This window comes from Molothrus aeneus, chromosome 14 (genome assembly GCF_037042795.1).
Source record: "Molothrus aeneus isolate 106 chromosome 14, BPBGC_Maene_1.0, whole genome shotgun sequence".
NCBI classification, from domain to species: Eukaryota; Metazoa; Chordata; class Aves; order Passeriformes; family Icteridae; genus Molothrus; species Molothrus aeneus.
This window is the reverse complement of record NC_089659.1, coordinates 11,153,395-11,173,647: the sequence shown is the minus strand read 5'-3', so window position 1 is coordinate 11,173,647 and position 20,253 is coordinate 11,153,395. Positions and strand designations below refer to the sequence as shown.

Here is a 20,253-nt window from a genome sequence, read left to right as displayed (position 1 = left end):
TTCACTGACAGAATAATCAGAGATTATCTACTCAGAAGAGTTCTTCCCAGTTAACCCAATCTATGATCACTTATCAGACCAGCATAACATTTTCAAAGATGACCTTTCAACATACAAAAAATCATCCAGACCTAAAACTTATCACAGACCACATCCACAGTTAAGAAAATTCCTTAGCATGAGTAAAACACTCGATGTTAGAATAATGCCAAAGTCATTATTATCTTTGTAATACCTCTGGTTGAAGTTTCAACCCAATCAACATTTTCTTTTTTTTTTTTTTAACAAAAGAAAACATAAGGACACATTCAAACAGCTTTCATTTACTAAGCAAACCATACTTAAGACTCTTGTTAAGACTCTTGTTTTTTGGCAGAACAGAACAAGTACTACCTATGCAAAATAAAATGCAGCCGTCTAAAACTCTTGATTGCATGAACATGAGGTCCAGATCCAAAAGTAAAAATAATTTTCTGTGACTTACCAGAATTTCTCTTTGACACGAGCTTCAAATTCATGCTGACTACAGTACAGATCACAAGAACCAAGAAAACAAGAGGCTTCATCTTTCACTTTCTGTGGCAGCTGAAATGCAAACGTAGTACAAAGTCTGAATCACAGCTTTTCACTACAACAAAGCAGCAGCTACAGTTAAACATTTCTCAAAGAACCACAACAGGGCAATGGCTTAATGTAACAACTTCTCAGTTTATGTTTAGGCAGGAGTAGGAAAACATAACAGTTCAAAGTAACCATGTATGAACGATCTACCTCTTACTAGCACACAAAAGGGTTGAGTTTTTTTAAATGATAGCTCAAAAATACAATTTTGCTCTCAAAGAAAAAAATCACAAGATGTAACAGCTTATTTGAAGTAGTATGGGTCTAATACGGCAGATTTTTGTGTGTTATTTACTTATTTTGTATGTTATTTTTGTATGTTATGGGAAAACCCTGATGGTTGCAATTAGCTTTGTCTTGTGCAAACAGGCCACACACTTTGTATGAACTATTCTTTTCCTGAATAATATGATTTTTTTTTAATCTCTCTTAGCAACCTTACCTTCCCACTGGTGGCACTGTAAAAGCTCCTACAATGCCTACAATTGCCTACAATTAATGCTGTTCCAGAAATTTCTCCTATACAATAAGGAAAAGAAAGGTGAACAAAATTCAGAAATCAATGAATGTAGGTTTCAGGAGTCTCACCTGTGAAGTTTACGACTTGCTTTATGTTATGTACATTAAAAAAGAAAAAGGGAAAATCTAGTTTGGAATTTTATTTTTAATTTTATATAATTACTGGAACTAATTCTGTTTTCATTTACAAGTACCAGGCCATTAGAAAAAAGATAGCAAAAGCAAACTGAGGCTTCTTCTCTGCACTTAAAAACAGGTAGAAGAAATCTGAATTCATCTAAGCCCATCTCTCTCAAAGAGAGATGCTTAATTATAATCTAGAGCCCTCAAATCTATGCTCAGCTTGAAGTCATGGGCCTTTAAGTGGCCTGATACATTTAAGCTCCAGGAATTCATCTCCATATAAGATACAGACTTTAGATCAGGACCCTTATTATCAGATAAAGCTGGCAGCTATCTAAATCACTGTGAAGTTATTATTTGCACCAAAAGATTCAGCACACATTTTACAGCCGTTTTAATTAAACAGAAATGCACAAAACTACCAGCATTAGGAGTCAAAACTGAGGCCAGTGAACAGAATCCTCCCATAAATGCTGTAAGACCTCTGCCCACCCAGCTCACTCAGAGGTCCCAAATCTCCAGCTCCAGAGAAGCCCAGACCCCTCCAGCTCTGAGCATTTACTCAACACAACAAAGCAGCAAGAAGTTGCATTGTCCTGCTGTTCACTGACATTTATTCAGTTTAATTTGAGTTTATTACATCAAATATTCTTTCCTTGTAATTTTATTACTGGCCTATCGTTGTGTGAAGAAAACGTAAGTAACCCTGTGTAATCTTTTACACTACAGGAATTGTGCTGCTATTCAATTTCAAAATTCCACTTTAAACTGAAGTTCTCTTCCTCTCACCTTACTGTACTACACTCTATAAACAGGCAGTGGATTTTTTTCCTCTCTCTGAATTCAATGGCACTTTATGCCTATTGATTCCTCACAGTAACAATGCTAAGGCATTTTCAAGAAAAAATATGCACTGAAGGCTGCCTGACAGTGGTTAATGACAGAAGTAGCATTCACTCTTCCTTGACCTCTCCTTGGAGTAACACAATCCTGAAGCCAGTAAGGCTATCTTGACAAGAGAGCTTAAAAAGAAGTAATTGAACTAAATCTTTTGACAGATAATTGTAATGATGATGTTATGCTAGAATGATTTTCAAGTATAGCTTTGCAAATTAGTTTCTCCACTTTTCCCCCCTCAGTAATTACAGCTGAAATATGGAATTCCTAGGTCCTTTTTCATGTGGGTCTGTATATCTCCACCCCAAACAAGCTAGGCTGCATTAAATACATTTAAAAATTCAAAGCAAGTTCTGCCAACCAATATTAATGCTAGGCAGAGCAGAAAATTCTTGGTTCTGTCAGCATTGATAGGAGTTGTACTTTTTGAAGCCCTATCCTCACCAAGGCAGTCAGTCTCTGTACCTCCACAAATCAGGAAAATAGAGCAGCAAAAGGGCAAGAAACCACAGCACCACCCAGTCATTCATAATCAAGCCCAAAGCCTCAGAGTTGTCACATCTGACACAACTCCACTGAGGCTGGCATGAAAATACACATCAGAGTCTGAGTGTCACCTCCACCATGGCAGAGATTCCAGCAGGCAGTGGGATCAGTCCCAGCAGAGTGACCAGTGGGTCAGCTGTGCCTGTCCTGGGACAGCAGCCAGCCACAGACAACCAGGCTGGTCAAACTGCCCTATCTGAGATGACTGCTTTTAAACATTCAGGTTAACAAAGGGCACAACATACAAAATAAGCTGTATTTCTCCCAGAAGAATGTCCAGCAGCCAGAAGAAGAAAGGTTGTATTAGCTCAAGATTACATTTCTAAATTTGCTCAGGAGATTTCTGGAGCTGAGTGTGCCAAGACTCGCCCAACAGGACTGCTCTCAACTCCCTCCTCAGGGCCACTCACTCACCTGTCAGGCAGTGGGATGGACCACAGACCCCAGCCAGCCCTGTGCCAGGCTTTTGGGAATAAATGTGGAGTGGATGCCTATGGTCTGATGAAGAACATGAACAAAACAAAAGATAGAATAAACAAGCCAGAGTTCAATGCCACTTCCCTGCAAGCAGGGGCTGATTTTGCCATTTGACAAACCTTTCCCCTCACAGGCACTGAGCAGCATTTCCCTGAGGAGCCACTTACTCTGATGTTGCAAACTCCAAGCAGGTGTGAGTAGGGGCTCTCAGCTGTAACAAGAATGTTACAGCTCTACTGGATATGCCTCATAAGAGGGGAACCAAGTTCATGCCATTCCCAGAAGACTGAAGACGTCTCACTCCATAAGGACATAGAAATACCAATTACAGCCAACTTGCCTAAAATCATCGAGAGGAGGGAAGGGAGACACAGAATGAAGTGCTTGTTGACAGAGAAGGAAAAGTCAGTAGTCCAAGCCTTGCCGTGACCAGCCAGGCTGTATTTGAATCCAGGTAAGCAAAGGAAGGTGGCTGCTATCAGAGAGAGAAATGTAGGAGCAACAAGGTGTGACAACTTAATTCTTCATCATCACACTGCCAATAAGGTCTCTCCTTCCCTCTTCACCCATTTGTGCTACAGACCTGACTTCAGGCAAGTGTCACAGTGTCCTGTAGGCACCCAAAACTACAAGGGGACCAGGCTGCAATGCAGCACAAATTTTGTTCTTCTAACAAAAACCACCCTGACTCCCATATTCTGCCTAACACTTCATCTCTTTTGAGAAACTTCTTTCTTCCACCAAATTCCTCAGGAAACAGAGCTTGTGAAATTGCTGTGTTCCTGTTTCCTTCATGTACTGCCTGCTGTCTTTCCAGCATCCCTTCAGCTCCTATGGCTTCTGGGACTCAAAGGAACTTCAAGTGACAAGGTTAGAAGGAGGCTCTTAGAAATCAGAAGAAAAGAGAAGTAAATCAGAGCATTCATATTTTGCACAAAACCCAGCACTGAGATTCCCAAGTTCACACTTTAAATATAATTTAGCTTTGCTCTAATTTGTACCACAAGCTTTGTTCATGCAGTGCTCCTTTCTGAAAGAAAACAAGAAAGGAAAAGCAGTGCCTGTGCACTCAGGCGCACGTCTGTGCACAGGCTGAGATTTGCTGACACACCACGAGGCTCTGTAGGTTCTGGTTTCTCCACAGAAGCTGTGATGCAGAAGGCACTCATTAAAAACAGCGACCCACCTCTTTAGTGATTTCCAATTGTCAGGTTTTGTTGCTCAGATATCTCACAAAAATAAATTACCATTTTCACCCCACACACAAAGGATGGAATGGCAACAGTAATTCTTTCATTGTTTTTACAGTAGGCTAGATGGTGAGTCCTGTTCATTTCTTTTCAAACCATTTCCCCAGCCCACTTTTTAAGGCTTTAAATTTTAATATGAACTCACTCTCAGGTCTTCTCTTTTGCCAACATACCACACTGAGCTGTTCATTACTAAAAGCCTATATAATAGGGAGCTTAAATGTATCAGCCTATATAATATGTTGGTTGGAAGCAATCCACAATGGGCACCAGTTCCTTTTTGTTGATACCTCAAACATAAAGAAAAAATACTCAAGATCAGAGATAAAATACTCAAGATCAGAGATGCATGCTAGCTCAAATAATGTCTCTTCAGCTCTACTTGATATGGGTCATGCAGTGTTCTTCGCTCTGCTGCTCAATGAGCATCAAAGAATATTTCATTTTGCCTAATTCATTGTGCATCTTTGCCATCATAACCAGCCACTTAAGTTGTCTAAATACACAAGGAGCATTAATTCTACAAGGCAGTGTGCATTCAGCATTTGTCTTGCAGGATTTAATTCTCCACTGGACCTCTCAGGTCCTTAACTAAACCCACATCTGCTTAATTCTCCTTGTTAAGGTGAAGCTTAAAGAGAAATTTTAAAATGAGGAGTCCTAGGTGATTTTATGATGATACTTTATTCCCTAATCATCTGCTTCATGCCCAGAAATGACTGCTGTATCTCAAGGATGAAGCAGGTGGTGGGGCCAGAGGGAGCTCTGGGCTCTGTTCAGACTCTATCCAGTGCTCCAGCATGGCCCAGGGACCCTACATTGTTCCTTTTGTCAGACTAGCTTTTGCTAGATTGAGACCAGAAGTTTTTTTCCCTTCCCTTACTCCAGCCTGGAGGCTGTACTGGGAATCCTTCAGTGACTTTTTGGTTCTGGCTGGGTTTTTTCCCTTGAACTGTTTTGGGCTTGGGTTTTTCTTTTTAGCCCATCAGGGATCCAGTGGGACCCCTTGGAACCTGAGACCTCGGAGGAGCTGAACCAACATGAGTAAGGACAAAAATCCACCAACTTTGGCTGCTGTGAGGAGGAGACCCATGCCAGAAATGCAACAGGTTCCCAGCTGCTGTGAACCCTTTTCTCCTCCCTTCCCAGAGACAAAGAAGGGCAGCCTCCATCTTTGCCTCCCAGCCATGTGGAGAGGTGGGCTGAGATGGAAGGTTCCATTTTTTTTCCTGTGCTTTGCAGGTATCTTGCTTTGTTTATAAACAGTTTTAGTTTTTTTCGCTTTCATCCCATGGTATCCATTTCTTTCACTGGCAGAAGAAAGGGGAGTTATTGAAGCCCTTTCTCTTTAGAGGAGATGCTCATTCCAGAGTGCTTTCTCCTAAAATTTGTCTCTAACACTAAGACATGAGGGAAACATGCTATGCCTGCTCAACACAGTGTTTGCGTTACACAAACTGGAAATAAACAGCAACAAAAAGACAACATCTAAACTGTCTGGGATTATTACTGGCTCAGCAGTGTATCACCCACATGACAGTAATACAACAAGGAAAAAGCAAGGTCTTGTCCTGACAAAGCAAAGGGAACCCACAGCCAAATACTTACAAGGTTATAATACTTATCTGTAATGACTCCCCTAAAGATTGAATGTCTGGGTGTAAAGGAATAAAAACCTAAAACTCACAGATCTTCTGTGATGTGAAAGGAATAAACTCAGCATCTTACTAGTTGTTTCAGAAGAAACACCCTTTGGTGTGAATACACAGGTTTTGTTTGAAAATATTTTAATGCCTCCACTAAAAGGTTAAATATCTTCGAAATGGAACTGTAGAAGATGAGTGCAGAGTCTTAAAGTTTCAAAAATAATCTCACAGTGTAACACAGAAACAAAAAAATGGGCTTCAGTGCCAAGCACAAAAGAAAAATACTGTGGATGGAAAACACCCCATTAACTTCCCCTATTAATATGTCTGGCTGCAGAGTTGTAGAAGTGATTTTAGCTATGGTAAAGTGGCAGTCAGACTCAACACTGAATAAACTGCTGGCTTGCCCTGTAGAGAAAACCCTGCATGCATTAACACAAGAACATTTTCTTAAAAGAATTTTCTGATCCAATAGCTTCCTAAAATAGTGCTCATTTATGGGGGGGGGGGGGGGGAAGGGCAGGAAACAGGAAAAAACCCCGAAATATTCTGAATATAGATAAAGATTACAATATCCGTAGCATCAAACACTACAGAGAGTGACGAGCATACGATGTACACACGCATCTGAATCGCTGCCAATTCAATAAAAACCTAAGCAGCCCATCTTAACAGGTTTGTGAACTAGGACTAACAGTACTGATTAGCAGATGGAGTTCTATCAGCCCACACCACACACTGACCTCGATTCCCTAAGCAACTCCACAGAATTCCAGTTCATTATATCTTCAAATCAGATTTTAAATCCCTGAATCGTACTCACCCCTCATTGCAACAGGTCTTGCACTTAGAAACACAAAAAGCAACTGTAAGGAGGAACAAGAATGACAAAGGAGTGGGAAATTAGCTACTGTTTAAGCCTCATACCCAGCTGCACCATCAGTGATGTACTGATTCAGCACTACCCTGGATTCTAGAGAGAACTATTGTTCAGCCTTAACATTGCAATATTCTAACTACACATGCTAGGATAGAGAGATAGATAGATTAGATAGATAGATAGATAGATAGGTGTGTCCCAGGTTTTAAGTTTGAGTAGTCCAGACCTTTTACAGACATTCAAAGTGAAATACATGTTGTGGGAGGAGGATTACAGCTGTACTGCAAGCCCTCATGGTTTATGAGGTCAACATAATGGATCAATTAATTTACAGCCTTTTTTTCCCCCTAGAGTAGAAGCTATTGATATTCTACATATATTTACTCCTGCAGATTGTGGTTTAATCAATACAGTACTTCAGGCAACATGAAGTACTGTAGGAAATGTAAAGACTCCCAGAGCCAAAGTTTAAGTTTACAGAGTAGGGCTTAGCCTCTCACCACCTTGCAGAAGTACTTAAAAGCTTACAGAAAAGCCCACTGGGGGAGAGAAGAAAATGTAAAGACAATCTACATTTGGAAAGCTAAACGTGTACACTAGCAGTGAGGAAAGGGGAGAGATTTCAAGAATCACCTTGAATCAGCCCAAGTGCAAGAATTGATGCAGTTACAGCAGGAAGCTCCCAGTGCAGAGTGAGGTGCAGCAGTAACCACAGCCATCTGAGGGGAGAGAGGAGGCCCAGCCATGGGTGACCACATATGGGTGACCACACATGCTTCTCAAAGCTGACAAGGTTGCTGGGCACTGTCCCAGGATGACAAATTTCTTCTGGGCTGAGACAGGATCAGGAACTACCCCGACCCAGCCCAGCCAGGCTGCCCTGGGCTGTGGAGAAGCCCCGCACAGGAAAAAAGGACTCTGACTCCTGCTATTCAGAGCTCTTGAGTGAAAAAAACCAAGTTGCTGTTAGGCTTCAGATACACTGATAAACCCTGTAAATTCCAGAAAAACCATGGCTGCACTTGACTCCAGCTGTTCAGTTGCTGACACCCAGAACAAACAGCACTGCTCAGGTCAGGGCCGTTTTCTCCTGACTGCTTTAGACAGCCCCTCCAGCAATCAGAGGTCCTCTCTGCAGACCCTCAACTACAAAAGTAGAAGACCTTTCAGATTAAAAGAGATGAGAAGGGACCATTCTCACCCACACCAATTTCGCTCACTGCTCTCTGCTCTTATATCAATAAGGAAGTCTGTCCACTTTGCAGCTGCCTACACCAGGGCATTATTAAGCCAAAAGATTAGATGCTTTGCTTCTTTCATACCCGTTCTAACCCTGCTCCCCAAGCAGCTTTTGCAGAAAAGCTATTAAAAATGGAGAGAGACAGTTCAAAGGGAGGTCTCAATCCTGAAAGATAGCACATCCCTCCTCTTTCCCCCTCCACCACTTCTCTCGTTCCCCTTGTGCTCCTCAAGGCTCATTACAGAGGTGCTCAGTAAAACAGAACTAGATTTTAGACTGGGCTGCCATCTGCATGCTGAAATGTTCCCTGCTTTTACAGAGCCTTTAAAACAGGCCTCTGTCCATGACCACACAGCAGAGAGACTACAGCTGTAACTGTCAGCAGTATTGACATTATCCCTGCTCTTACACACACTCATAGCTCTGCAATATTAACAGAATAACAGTATTTGCACTATTCATGGCAAGTCTGGTCCAAGCTCACTCCTGCACGTCAATGAAACAGGCTCTGTGAGAACACAGTTCTGCCTGTGATGTGCTTAGAAATACATTCCTTGATCTCATCCATGGCACACGCTTTCCTAACTAATTCATGATGCTCAAAGAAGACAGAATTAACAGGAAAAGATGACATACCAGCTGTCAGGCTCCTTATAAAACACTCGTCTACGGTTTTCCACTTAGAAAACAGTCCCAGAGAAGCCAGGCATGGCACTTTGCTGTCACCAGAGGCAAGTTGCTTTCACTGAACTCGGCAGCATTGCTGCTCCTTAAAGTGATAAACAGATCCTTGATAGGGATTTTTTTTTTCCCCTTACATAACCAGAGACTGGACTTTACACATATGTACTGCCAGATTTGTCTGAGTGAAAATAAAAATATAATTAAGTAAGCAAAGAAACAACATCCCCCAGAATTTGAGAACTATGAGAAACTGCTTATAGGATGCTACTTTAACTCATTTTATGGAAATCTTGAAAACAATGGAGTTTGTTCTGATGCAGCCAAAATAAGAGTAAAATACATATTTTATGTGCCCTGAAATTGCTTTGTCAAATAGACATCTTTGTTAATTAACTGTTACATAAAACAAAGAAAAGAGAAGTGGAAGGAACTCTGTAGTGCTTTTAGGGTGGAAAGGATTAGCCAAAATCCCTACAGAAGTTTCTAACACACAGTCTCTCTCTCACCAGCTTTGTTACTGAATATAACACATCCCTCAGCTCTCCACCAGTTCCAAGAGGGTTTACCTGGATCTAGTACCAGATGCCAGAGGAAACCCTCACCATCAAAGCTAGCAAAAAGATTTTCCTTATTCTCAGCAAGGGCAAGATCTTTTCTCTCTGTTTTCTTTTCAAGGCTGTTTAAAGAAAGATTTATTTTTAGTTGGACATCCTGAAAAGCAAATTGCCTCTTAAAGCGCCTCTTTATTTTGTGATACACTTTAAATGTTCACTTTCCCTTCCAGCACTAAAAGAGCTCCTGATAAATAGCTCAGACTCTCATTGTTTGAGGAAGGCTTGGAAATAAAGAGCAGACACAGCTTCCCATACAGCTCTTTAAGGCTCTTTAACAATTGCTCACAATTTAGCATCCCTTGATATTTTCAGCTTGAGCCTCAGTTTGAGGAGCAGGAATGTTTCAGAGAGCAGGAAAAGTCCATACAGTATAAATGCTTTATTTGTACTCCTCACAGTGAGTACAACTTCTCAGCCTTTCCCCTCAGACACCCAGGTCAAGGCCACCTGCCCCAGCCATCTCTGGCAACTTCCCACCTCAGCCAGCAGGGATCACTGCTCCTGCTCCTTGGAACTTTTCCTCCACCTCTGGTCCCACAAGGGCATCACAACCCAGGGCACAGAAAGTTTTGAGCAGTCTCGCCCTTCCAAATGCCACATAGAGGACACTGTTCTCCACAGCTTTAAGTGATTACTGTAACACGCATTCTTCTCTCCCCAGGAAACAGCTGAGAACAGTCACGGGAAAAAAAAAATTACTCTGCCTATGCAAACCAACCAAATCTCCTTACAGGAACACCCCATCCAGACAGCCTGGAGGCTCCTGCCCTCTCCAAACAGGCAGAGCATCCCAAGGGGTACAAGCCTCACATGCTGTCCCCATTCCCTCCTCCTGGCTCTCCAGCAGCCTCTCAGCATCACTGCTGGGCTCCTCACAGACCCCCAGCAGCTGCCTGACACCTCCAGAAAAACCCACTCCTAAACCCTCCATGGCTCAAGCTTATCCCACAGTGGCACAGCACAACCCCCACGAGATCCTGAGACCAGCAAGTGTGCTCCTGCCTGCCTCCACTTCCACACTCCTCTGCAGCCCCAGCCAGGCTTAAGGCTGCCAAGTCCAGGGTCTCCTGAGGCCCAAGCCTCCGGCCTCCATCAAACCAGGAATTTTCCTCCTCCCACACCCCCAATTCCTGCCTGATAAGAAGTTATCTGTGCCACAAGAACTGCCCTTCTGCTGAACTCACCTTCACCACACCAGCCTATGAATCCCTCCTGACCCTTTCAGGCTCCTTTTTGATCTGACTTCTGTCTGGAGAGTGGTCAGTCCCACCCCTGCTAGTTTCCAACAGCTTCAGCTACTGCACTGCTTCAAAGTGCAGCCACCAGACTGGCAGCTCTGAAAATTAAAAGGCTTTCCAGTGCTCTGTGAGATACAGAGCAGTTCAGACAGCACTGGCTGATGCCATTCGTGCACTGAGGCTGCAGCAGTTGTGTGGCATCCACTAAAATTGACTCCTGCTGGCTCAGTGCATTAATGTGGCACACCTGGCCTTCCTTCCTCCCTTTTCCCTCCCCCTCCCATTTAACTGCTAAAGCATCAATCACCACACAAGCTGAAGACAAACCTCCAATGAGCTTCCAGGTACCGTGAAAAGAAAAAGGTGCTCTGCAGAGAACTCTTAAGTTCTTACAAATGGAACATTTAAAGATTCATCTCTCTCTCCCGGGCTTGCCTCAGCCCAAGTCGGTGGGTGAGTATGAAGAAGTCTTGCTGTCAGCTAACAACCCAGAACCCTCCCAGCTGAGCAGCCCTCCCCAATACCCAGGAGCAAGCAAGAAGTGCATGCACACCCACAGGATCTGTACTTTCCAGCCTTGGTCACCAGCTAGAAAGCTTCAGGGGAGGAAGGTCTCCCCTCGCAGGCTCGGATCTGGAGCACGCTGGAGGTGCAAGCTGCTGCCTAGCAACACCGGCACTCTGCAGGGAGGTCGGCCCAAGCCCCGTCCTCCCACTGCAAGGGGTCTCCTGTGCCCAGAGGAACATCCTCAGAAGGATGCGATCCTCAGTAATTTCTCAGGAAGCCGCCCTGCACATCGCCAGTCACAGCCCCTGATGGATCACGGGCTCACTCCTGAGGATCACTGCCAGTGCCTCGGTGACCTGCCACAACTCTCACTTCTCATGCTCACTGCCCATGCATTACACCCCGCTGCCTTAGGGAGCCCCAAACCCCTGCGTGCCCCACGCTCTCCTCTGCAGTCACTCTACTGCAAAGCCAGCGCTTGTCTCGCTCTCGGCTTCCACCCCCCACTCACCTCCCGCCTCGGCTCTGGCACGGGCAAAGCTTTCCAGGCACCATGTCCCCCCCAGGGCTGGCCCGCTCCTGCCTCCGGAGGGAATCTCCTTCCCGTGCGCTCCTCAGAGGCAGGGCAGCCATCCACCTGCTCCTACGGGCACCACAGAGAGCCACGCAGCTGCAGAGGTTTAACCCTGATGAGAATCAGCGTCCCCTTTTCGGCACGGACGGGAAGCGTTTAGGGCGAATGAGAGCTTGTCTCGGGCGTGAATGCAACAGCCCCACACTCACACAGCACCGGGGCACCGGGGCACCGGGGCACTGCCCTTCCCCGCAGCCCTTCCCGCTCCCGAGCCCACCGCGGCTCACCTCGCCTGCCCCCACCACTAACAAGCCCCTGAAAAACCTCAGATCTACCCGCAGTCAGGTAGTGATACTGTAACACCCACAAACCTTACACAGACGCTAAAAATATGTTATTATTTTTTTAAATAATCAGGGTAAAAACTCAGGGAGGATAAATCAGAGACTATAAACGCTGCCGAGGAGCGCTACAGACTGCTGGCTCCTGCCACAATGGGTTTCCCCTCACAGCATAAACACAAGTTTGAGCGTTCACACAACAGGCACAGAAATTGCCAAAAGTACACAAACCTTACTCCAACTCTGAGCATTTTCCACCAGAAACTTTTGATTCTTTGAATCCTAGCAGAGACAGCAGTCCAGGGACAGGCTCTCTGAAAAGAGCGGCTGAATCCAAGCCACTTCAGAAATGTTTAGTGCCCTTCAGCAGATTTCCATCGGACTCCAAAGGAAACCAGAGCAGCTTTACTGTCACGGAACTTTCAGAGGCAGAGGTTTCAAGTCCAACACCCACCACGGTAACTCAGAGCGGCCAAGCCTCCAAAGCACCGGCACCACTTCAGCAGACTCCACCGCGCTGCATCATCCCTAAAGGAAACTGCTCCAGCGCTTTTATTTTAAATCTCCGGCAGTAACACTTTTCCCGGTAAGCCCCACACGCGTTCGCGAGGCTGAGAGACCTTCAGTACGGACCGAGATTCCCCCCTTCGAGACAGAAAACATTCCCGGAGCTTCCAACAGCAGCCGGGCTCAGTCCGGGGAGCGGTGGAGCGGCTACGCCGCTACGGACGGATCCGGCCCCGAGCATCCGCTCCGACACAGCGGCACCGGGACAGCGGCACCGGGACGGAGAGCCGGAGCTGCGGGGGTCCCTGCCCGGAGCCCCTCGGGAGCGCCGCGGCACCAGCGGGACCCCGGGGTCGCTCCGCCCGCCCGGAGCTCCGGGCGGGATGAGGCAGCAGCCGCAGCTCTGGCCCGTCCCGCGCGCGGCGGCCGGAGAAGGGACGAACTTTTCTTTTTCTCAGGGATTTCTTTTTTTCTTTTTTAGTAAAAAAGGGAACTGCCGCGAGAAGCGCCGCGCGCCGGACTCACCTCCAGGGCAGCTCCCCTCTAGGGCTGCATGCCGGCGGGCCGTGGGTGTCCCCCGGAGCGGCGGCCGGCGGGGCGGTCCCGGTCCCGCTCCGTGTCCGTGTCCGTGGAGCGGGCCGGGACCCGCGGCCCCGCGCGCCAGGTGCGCCCGCCCCGCGCCGCGCGAGCAGCAGCGCCCCCTGGCGGCCGCGCCTCCGCCCTGCAGCCCCGGCCCGGCACCGCCGCGGCCCCGGGACCGCCCCGCGGCACCGCCCGCACCGCGCCCGCGGAGCGAGAAACACCCAAAAAGACCCGACAGGAACCCACGGGGAGCCGAATGGCAAGGGACAGCTACGGCCGCGAACGTGGCTCCGGTCTCTGCAGAAGATGTAGCCAACAGATAGATAGATGGGGGGTCGGCACCTTACCAGGAGACATGGCATGGAGCCGAGGGCGTAACCCCAACACTAAGCACAACAAAAAAAGCAGCCTTCGGCTAAGGCTGGTTCAAAGGAGAAGGCTGTGGAGGAAGCCAGGTTTTGGCAGTTTTGTGTTCTCCTTGGGATGCCTTTTGCAGCTGCAGCGTGCCTGGAGCTCTGGGCTTTGTGCTTTCAAAACCCTAACCCTAGGCAGTAAAAGTAGCCTTGGTCTAAGGCTGGTCCCAAGGACAAAGCTGTGGAGGAAGCCACATTGTGGCAGTTCTGTGTTCCCCTTGGCATGCCTGTTGCCGCTCCAGCGTGCCTGGAGCTCTGCGCTTTGTGGTTTTCAAAACCCTAACCCCAGGCGCAGCCCTAACGCTAACCCTAGGGCAGGGCAGTACAGGCAGAGCAGTCCCTGCTGCAGGCAGTGCCCGGCAGCAGCGCACACTGGAGTGAGAGCTGCGGCTCTCCGAGGGTCACAGGCAAACGCTGACACTTAGAGAAGCACCAGGGTCCCTTTTGCCCCTATCCGGGCAGTGCTGCCCTGGCCTCGGGCTGCCCGCAGAACCCACAGAGGCTTCACTGCAGACAGAGGGACAGCTCGCCCCAGGGCTTTCAGCATCTGCGTTGAACGGAGAAGCTGCTTTCAAACCCACTTTGCGTTTTAACACCATCATTAGCATGCATTTTACCAGACTGCCTTTAACTGGACCAGGCTACATTTTTCCTCCCTAACTCTGCTTCTGTCATGGCACATTCATGCTTTCCACAGAATGGTAGTGTTATTTTTAGTTTCCCTGTGCTGATTTTTATTCACTTTTAAATATCTTGGAATAGCTCCATGTAAGACTATAATCTACTGCATTTTACTCAGATTCAGAGGAGAACACAGTTTTGTCAGGTAACTGAGATACAGGCAGAAAAATCATGGGACAAATTTCTGTATGTGGCACTTTAGGACTTTACAGTGCCACTGCTTGGCTTGACTGGTGCTGTGTCACAGGGCACAGGACCACTGAGAAGCTGCAAACACTGAGCAACCCAGCAGTGAGAAGCTTAAAACCTAAACACGAGCCAGCCACAGAAAAGCATCTTCCTCAGGAGACCCTCAGCAGTGAAATCAGCATCCCCTCAGCACCCTGCCCTCAAGCCAGAACAGATGAGAAAAGCCAGATCCTGCTCAATTGCACGCTGCTCACCTCAACTATGCATCAGCATCTTTGCAATTATTGTCAAAGTCAAGAAAACACTTGGCTCTGCTTTTGGGTCACCATCACATATGCAGAGCTGACAATTAGAAAGATTGTCTTGTTACCTACAGGCAAAGCAAATCTGAACTAGATACCACACAAGGATAACAAAAGTAGCAACATTCTTAGGCATTTCTCTGAGTGTAACCATCCTTTAAAGCCTCTCTAGGCTCAAGGAGATGATGTTCAGCCACGCTGACCTGCAAGGCCAAGAACAACCAAACATGGTGACTTTTCCCAGTCCCAGATGTGAGGAGGATTCAGGCACCCTCAAGGTATTCTTACATACAGTAAATGAGCAAAATTATTGTAGAGCAGGAATGTGAAAAGATCAATAAACATTTTATTGCCCGTATAAGTCTTTTAAATAATTTGAAAGAGACAAAATGTTTCCAGGAGACACCGACTTCACCAAGACACTGATACCTTTGCTACAACTCATAACCTCTGACACTTCAGCTACTCTTTCACTTCTCCTGGCATGATTACAGTGTGAGTGTGCTATTTGTTTCATTATATATCAAGTCACTTACTAAAGTCACTTTTTAGTTGAATTAAAAGATTTAAAGCTTAGAAATAAAACATCCCATGAACTTTGAAACATACAGTTAGGTGAAGCTGCATTTATCAATATTTTGGAATTATACTTGAAGTGGTACCACTAGACATTCTTCAGCATTTTATACCAAGTCAAAAAACATAAATTATTATGGTCACTATATGAATGCATATATTATTCATTTAAAAAGTAGGGGAACATATCACTGACTGATAATTTATTTTTTAAAATAACTTCGTTTCTCTTATTCTGATGTTTTCTCAGCCAATTGTGGAAAATAACGTAGGAAGGCAAAGAGGAATGTGGTATTCATGGAGTTGAGTACAGAGCAGGAGAGATCAGCCTTCAGAGGAGCTGTAGGAGCAGCCTGCCATGCACCAAGCCTTACACTTGTTTCTGATGTACCACTAAAGAAGTAGAGACCTGCTTTGGCTGTTGTTTCTGACCTCTTTTGTTGTTGTTGTTTTTTCATGTCTGGTAAAAGCAGGTCAGGGACCCCAGCTGAGACCTCCCAGGTGCACTGTGTTGTAGACACACTGAAGGAAGAGAGAGTTGACCTCAATAAAAATGGGAGAGAGAAGAATTATTCTCACTGTCATATCTGTCCATACTAGGAAAGGATGACAAAAAATACCAGTGAACTTGAGCAATGCCAAGCAGTAAATCTGTGAAGAGCCAGGAACCAAATGCATCATTTCAAATTTACTTCTCCAATCCTTGGTTTACTAAATTTCTTCATTTTTTCTGCCAATCAAATTATTTCATGAGGTGGAATTCTAGGGCTTTAACTCAGTATCAGAGAATTCAGGGAAAAGGATTATTTTCCACTGACTTCAGTTAGCTTTGAGAGAGTCAGGTAGGCTTTCTTAATCAATTTAAATCAACCTATGTGTGGACTCACCCACATCCATTATAATTAGATTGTAGCCAAACATCCTCATCAGACAGCCACCAGCTGAAGCTGCTCTCCCAGCTGCTCTTTTTTCACCCCCCAAGGACTGATGGATCTGCTGCTTTTGTGTGTTGCATTGTGCTCCTCTTCAGTCAAATAGGAAAGGTTGGGTTTGACTTTACACAGCAGAAATTAAAGAGCTTCCACATGAGCAGCTTGCTGGGGTACAGTGCGCAGCCTCCAGCAGGAGGAAGGTCATTTAGGGGATGTGAGTTGCCCTTATGAGCTTTACCACCAGCAGCTACTTCCAGAAGGGGCCATCCTCTATGCTATGATCAGGAGAGCCCCAGCCTTGCCATGAACCTCTGCTTCTGAGTCTACACAATTCTCACATCTTTCTTGCCTGAATGGGAAGATGACAGGATGAGAGGATTTACAGCTGTGTAGAGTCACATTTATTGACTTTATGTCTAGTCTTTCATATATAGCAGCACAGATTCAGGTCTGATCTTTGGGAAACATGGCCACACATGAAAATTATGCATGTGTGTGTGTGAATGCTCCTGCTCACAAGCCACCCCGTGAAAGCTAAGTCCATCTCTGGAAACACCATCAACTCTTCCCAGCCATTAATTTTAGCAGTGATGCAAAGCCAATAGATAACCCCATTGCAGGTGGGCACAAGCTTCCAGCCTGCCTCAGCCCAGGTGAAAGCTGCAGGGCCCCAGGATATCACCCAGGCTGCCTCCACCATCTCCAGCCCCTGTGTGTCCTGCTGCCCTGTGCTCTGCCAGCAGCACCCACGTCCCCAGAGCAGGGAGAGGTGCAAGCACTGAGGAGGGGAGATGCTGATGCTGCAGCAGCAGAGCACAGAAGGGAGCTCATCACAGAGGGACTTGGCAGGGCTGCATTTACATGGGACAAAAGCCAAAGCAAAGAGTGCCTCTTGTGAAGGGAGGAGGACATCAACAGCTGTATAATGCTGGATGAGGGATTAGCTACAGGAAGAATAAGCTGACAAGGAAAGAATCCTGCCTGGCTGGTAGCAGCCATGATTCTGATCACCACTCTTCAGGAGACAAACGCAGAGCTGAGTAGTAACACATTTCCCATTCAGCTCTGCAAAGAGGGATTGTTAATAGAGTGCCAGTTCCCTTCAGTTGGAGGGACTCACACAACAGTGTCACTGCGCTTGACTGAAGTTGCACACATAGAGTACAAAGCAGCAGTAAATGCCAAGATTTCAAAATTCATTTTGCATCTGACATTCTCCTGGGTTATTTCAAGTGAAAGATAAATGCAGTATCTTCCAAGCAGTAATCTTATTTGATACCAACAACATACACAAGTAGTTAAGTTTGGAATAGGGTAACTTTCTCACTTTTATGTTTGAAAGCTGAAGATAAAATTATTAAGCATTTTGCATGTAGAGAGTGTAAGAAGAGTAACTGTTCTGCATGGGTATATGGATGGGAAAATAAGAATTTCCTTCCCCAAAGAAAAACATGACAGCTTTACAGCACAGGTAAGGTTTCCTGCAGTAGTCATTATATTTCTGTAGAAGAGCAAAAAGAGATAACATATTGACTATTTACCTGTTTCTCTTGACTGGCAAACAGAAGAAAGGGAATCACTGTTTGGAATTAATTAAAATCAGACACAAATCCTAATTTTGCCTTAATCCAGCAAAGAGCTTGCTAGGGAAACTGCTCAAATAGCAAGCCTTTTTTCATGTGCAGAGTAGTTTGTGGAGCAGAGATGTAAAATCCACTGATAGATAGTGGAAATAAGCTTCTATTTGCCATTGGGAATTTCTCAGGCACAACTTAGACAAATGCTGCCTTTGCCTGTCTATTTCACATTTTGGTGGAAGAACCAATAATCAGCTAAAAAAAAAACATGGGGAGGAGTAAAAGCACACACAAACTCTTGTACTGGTGATTTCTGTCCTCTACATGGGATGCAGCTACACAATCAATTCAGCAGCTCTGAGACTTCTGGTGAGTACCAACAACACCCTAAAGCACATCAGCACCTAGTAATATAAAAGTCCTCCATCAGCTCCTTGCTTCTCCTCCCTTCATCCCCTTTTCATTGTGCTGATCTGCCAGCACAACTGTGGTTGGCAGAGGCAGAGCTACAGAGACAAAATGCAAATTTTGGTTCTCCTAACCTCTTGTGGGATTGAGAGAGGCTAATTGATGTTGCATTCAGTGGTATTCCAGAGATCATTTTTGTTTGTATCTAATCATAATTGCAGAAATCCCACTGCAATACAGAGTTTGGCAAACTCATCTTGGAAGAGCTCATTTGGTGCAAACTTACAGTATATTTTAACTTCAATTATCAGAAATTACTGAGACAATGACAAGCATGGTTGGTTTTAGATGCCACAAACTGAGGAAAAAGAGGTAAGTTACCTAAAATGATCTCATCACATTTTGTTCTCATAAAATGCAAATTTCTGCAAGTGAATTGTTTGAAAATCCTAGTTTAAAAACCAAAAGAAAATAAAACCTAGAAATCAACAAATACTGATGCTGATTTATGTTTTTCTGTTACAGATTTCTTTTCCCCTCTCCATTTTTTGCTGGTGCTTTTAGAAAAGAAGAAATTAGTACAGCACTTATTTTTTTACTTCTTTGTGTTTGTAGCACAAAACAGAAGTTTTAAATCTGGTTGTAAAAATTGTCCTATTTTGCATTTCTGTTCTGCCCAGATTATCATATTTCAGGCTGCAGAACAGAGCAAATCATAAGTATGAAAAGAAAAGTACCACATATGGTCTGAAACTCTGGACTGATGGCACAAAAGCCTAAATTACTTTTCTAGACAGAAGTTACACGTATTTGGGATAGATTATATTTGGTTGAATAATGGATTTTCCAGGTCATGTGACAAAAGGAGAAGAAAAATATTGTTTCAGATGAAAATGAAATGGAGTTTCAGGGCAGGGGAGGTATGTGGAAAAAATAATAATGATCAACCTTAAGTGTTGTTTCACATCCCTGTTCACAGACAGATAAATTGTGTACTAAACCTACATACCTCAATCCCATGCTGAACAGGTGTCTCTTTTTGAAGTTGACCAGCTCCATTACTAAAATGTAAAGCTCAAGGTTAAATTCTACAGTCTGATTCTTTCAATTCCCAAGAAGACAACTGGGTTTTGACTCAAGCAGAAGCACCAGGCTGGCCTGTCATGTAGAAAAGGAGAATTTCCTGTTCCCACTTAAGCCTCACAAGGGTCCTCCCTGGCCCTGCACCCCCACAAGGGCTGCCAGGGAGTGCCAGGCAGGTGAAATGAGCTGTGCTGAGCCCCTGGCACAGCTCCTGCCAAGCTCCAGGTGTGGAGCCAGGAGCTGCAGGAGCCTGGCTTGGCTCCTCTCAGCACATCCCTCTGAGGCCATGGCAAAGGGGCTCACGTGCCAAGACCCCTTCCCAAGCCTTCACTTCACCATGAGGGTAAAGATCCTTGAGCTTTTATGCAGCAGAGTATTTGGCAGTAGGGGCATTGCTTTGTTTTTCTAGGGGTACACACAGGAATTATGTTTGGCAAGACCAAGGTACTCTGCACTTGCACACCTGCACACCCACCCACTCACCTGGCAGGCTGCTCCAGCAATTCAGCCCATCAGTAATTCAATTCTGGTGTCAGTGTTTCAATGTCTCTTTAAGCACCAGTGAGCATGTCCTATAAATAGGATTTTTAAAAAAGTAAAAAAAGAAGACCAATATATTGGTAGCAGTCAAATACATTTTTGGCAGCCAAAATATATTTTTTACAGCCTTACCTGTTTTAATGCCTGGTAATAAACTCTTTTCAGGACATTTGTTTCAGGCTTTGTCATCCTCAGTTGTCCATACATTTCAAGGCACTGAATTACCCTCTCCCAGTACATCTGTGAAGAGAAACATTTCTGGAAATAAAGGGATATGATTTAATTTCAGACCCAAAGACTAAACAG

The 20,253-nt window shown here is 45.1% G+C and overlaps 1 protein-coding gene and 1 long non-coding RNA gene across 2 annotated transcripts in view; both read right to left on the bottom strand.

Annotated features, from left to right (window-relative positions):
• IL1RAPL2 (interleukin 1 receptor accessory protein like 2) overlaps positions 1–13,326 on the bottom strand; it is a 337,482-nt gene extending 324,156 nt beyond the window's left edge. Inside the window, exons 1-2 of the mRNA XM_066559579.1 lie at positions 13,190–13,326; positions 485–585 (exon numbers count right to left, since the gene is read on the bottom strand). Of these exons, the coding sequence (XP_066415676.1) occupies positions 485–566 (82 nt within the window). The 5' untranslated portion in view covers positions 567–585; positions 13,190–13,326. The remainder of the gene's footprint in view (positions 1–484; positions 586–13,189) is intronic.
• A 2,267-nt stretch (positions 13,327–15,593) lies between these two features.
• Positions 15,594–19,937, bottom strand: LOC136562424 (uncharacterized). Its single transcript, XR_010784515.1, has 3 exons — positions 19,891–19,937; positions 19,334–19,385; positions 15,594–15,929 (listed from the first exon to the last, which is right to left on the bottom strand). It is a non-coding gene; the product is annotated as an uncharacterized lncRNA (long non-coding RNA).
• Positions 19,938–20,253: the final 316 nt, after the last annotated feature.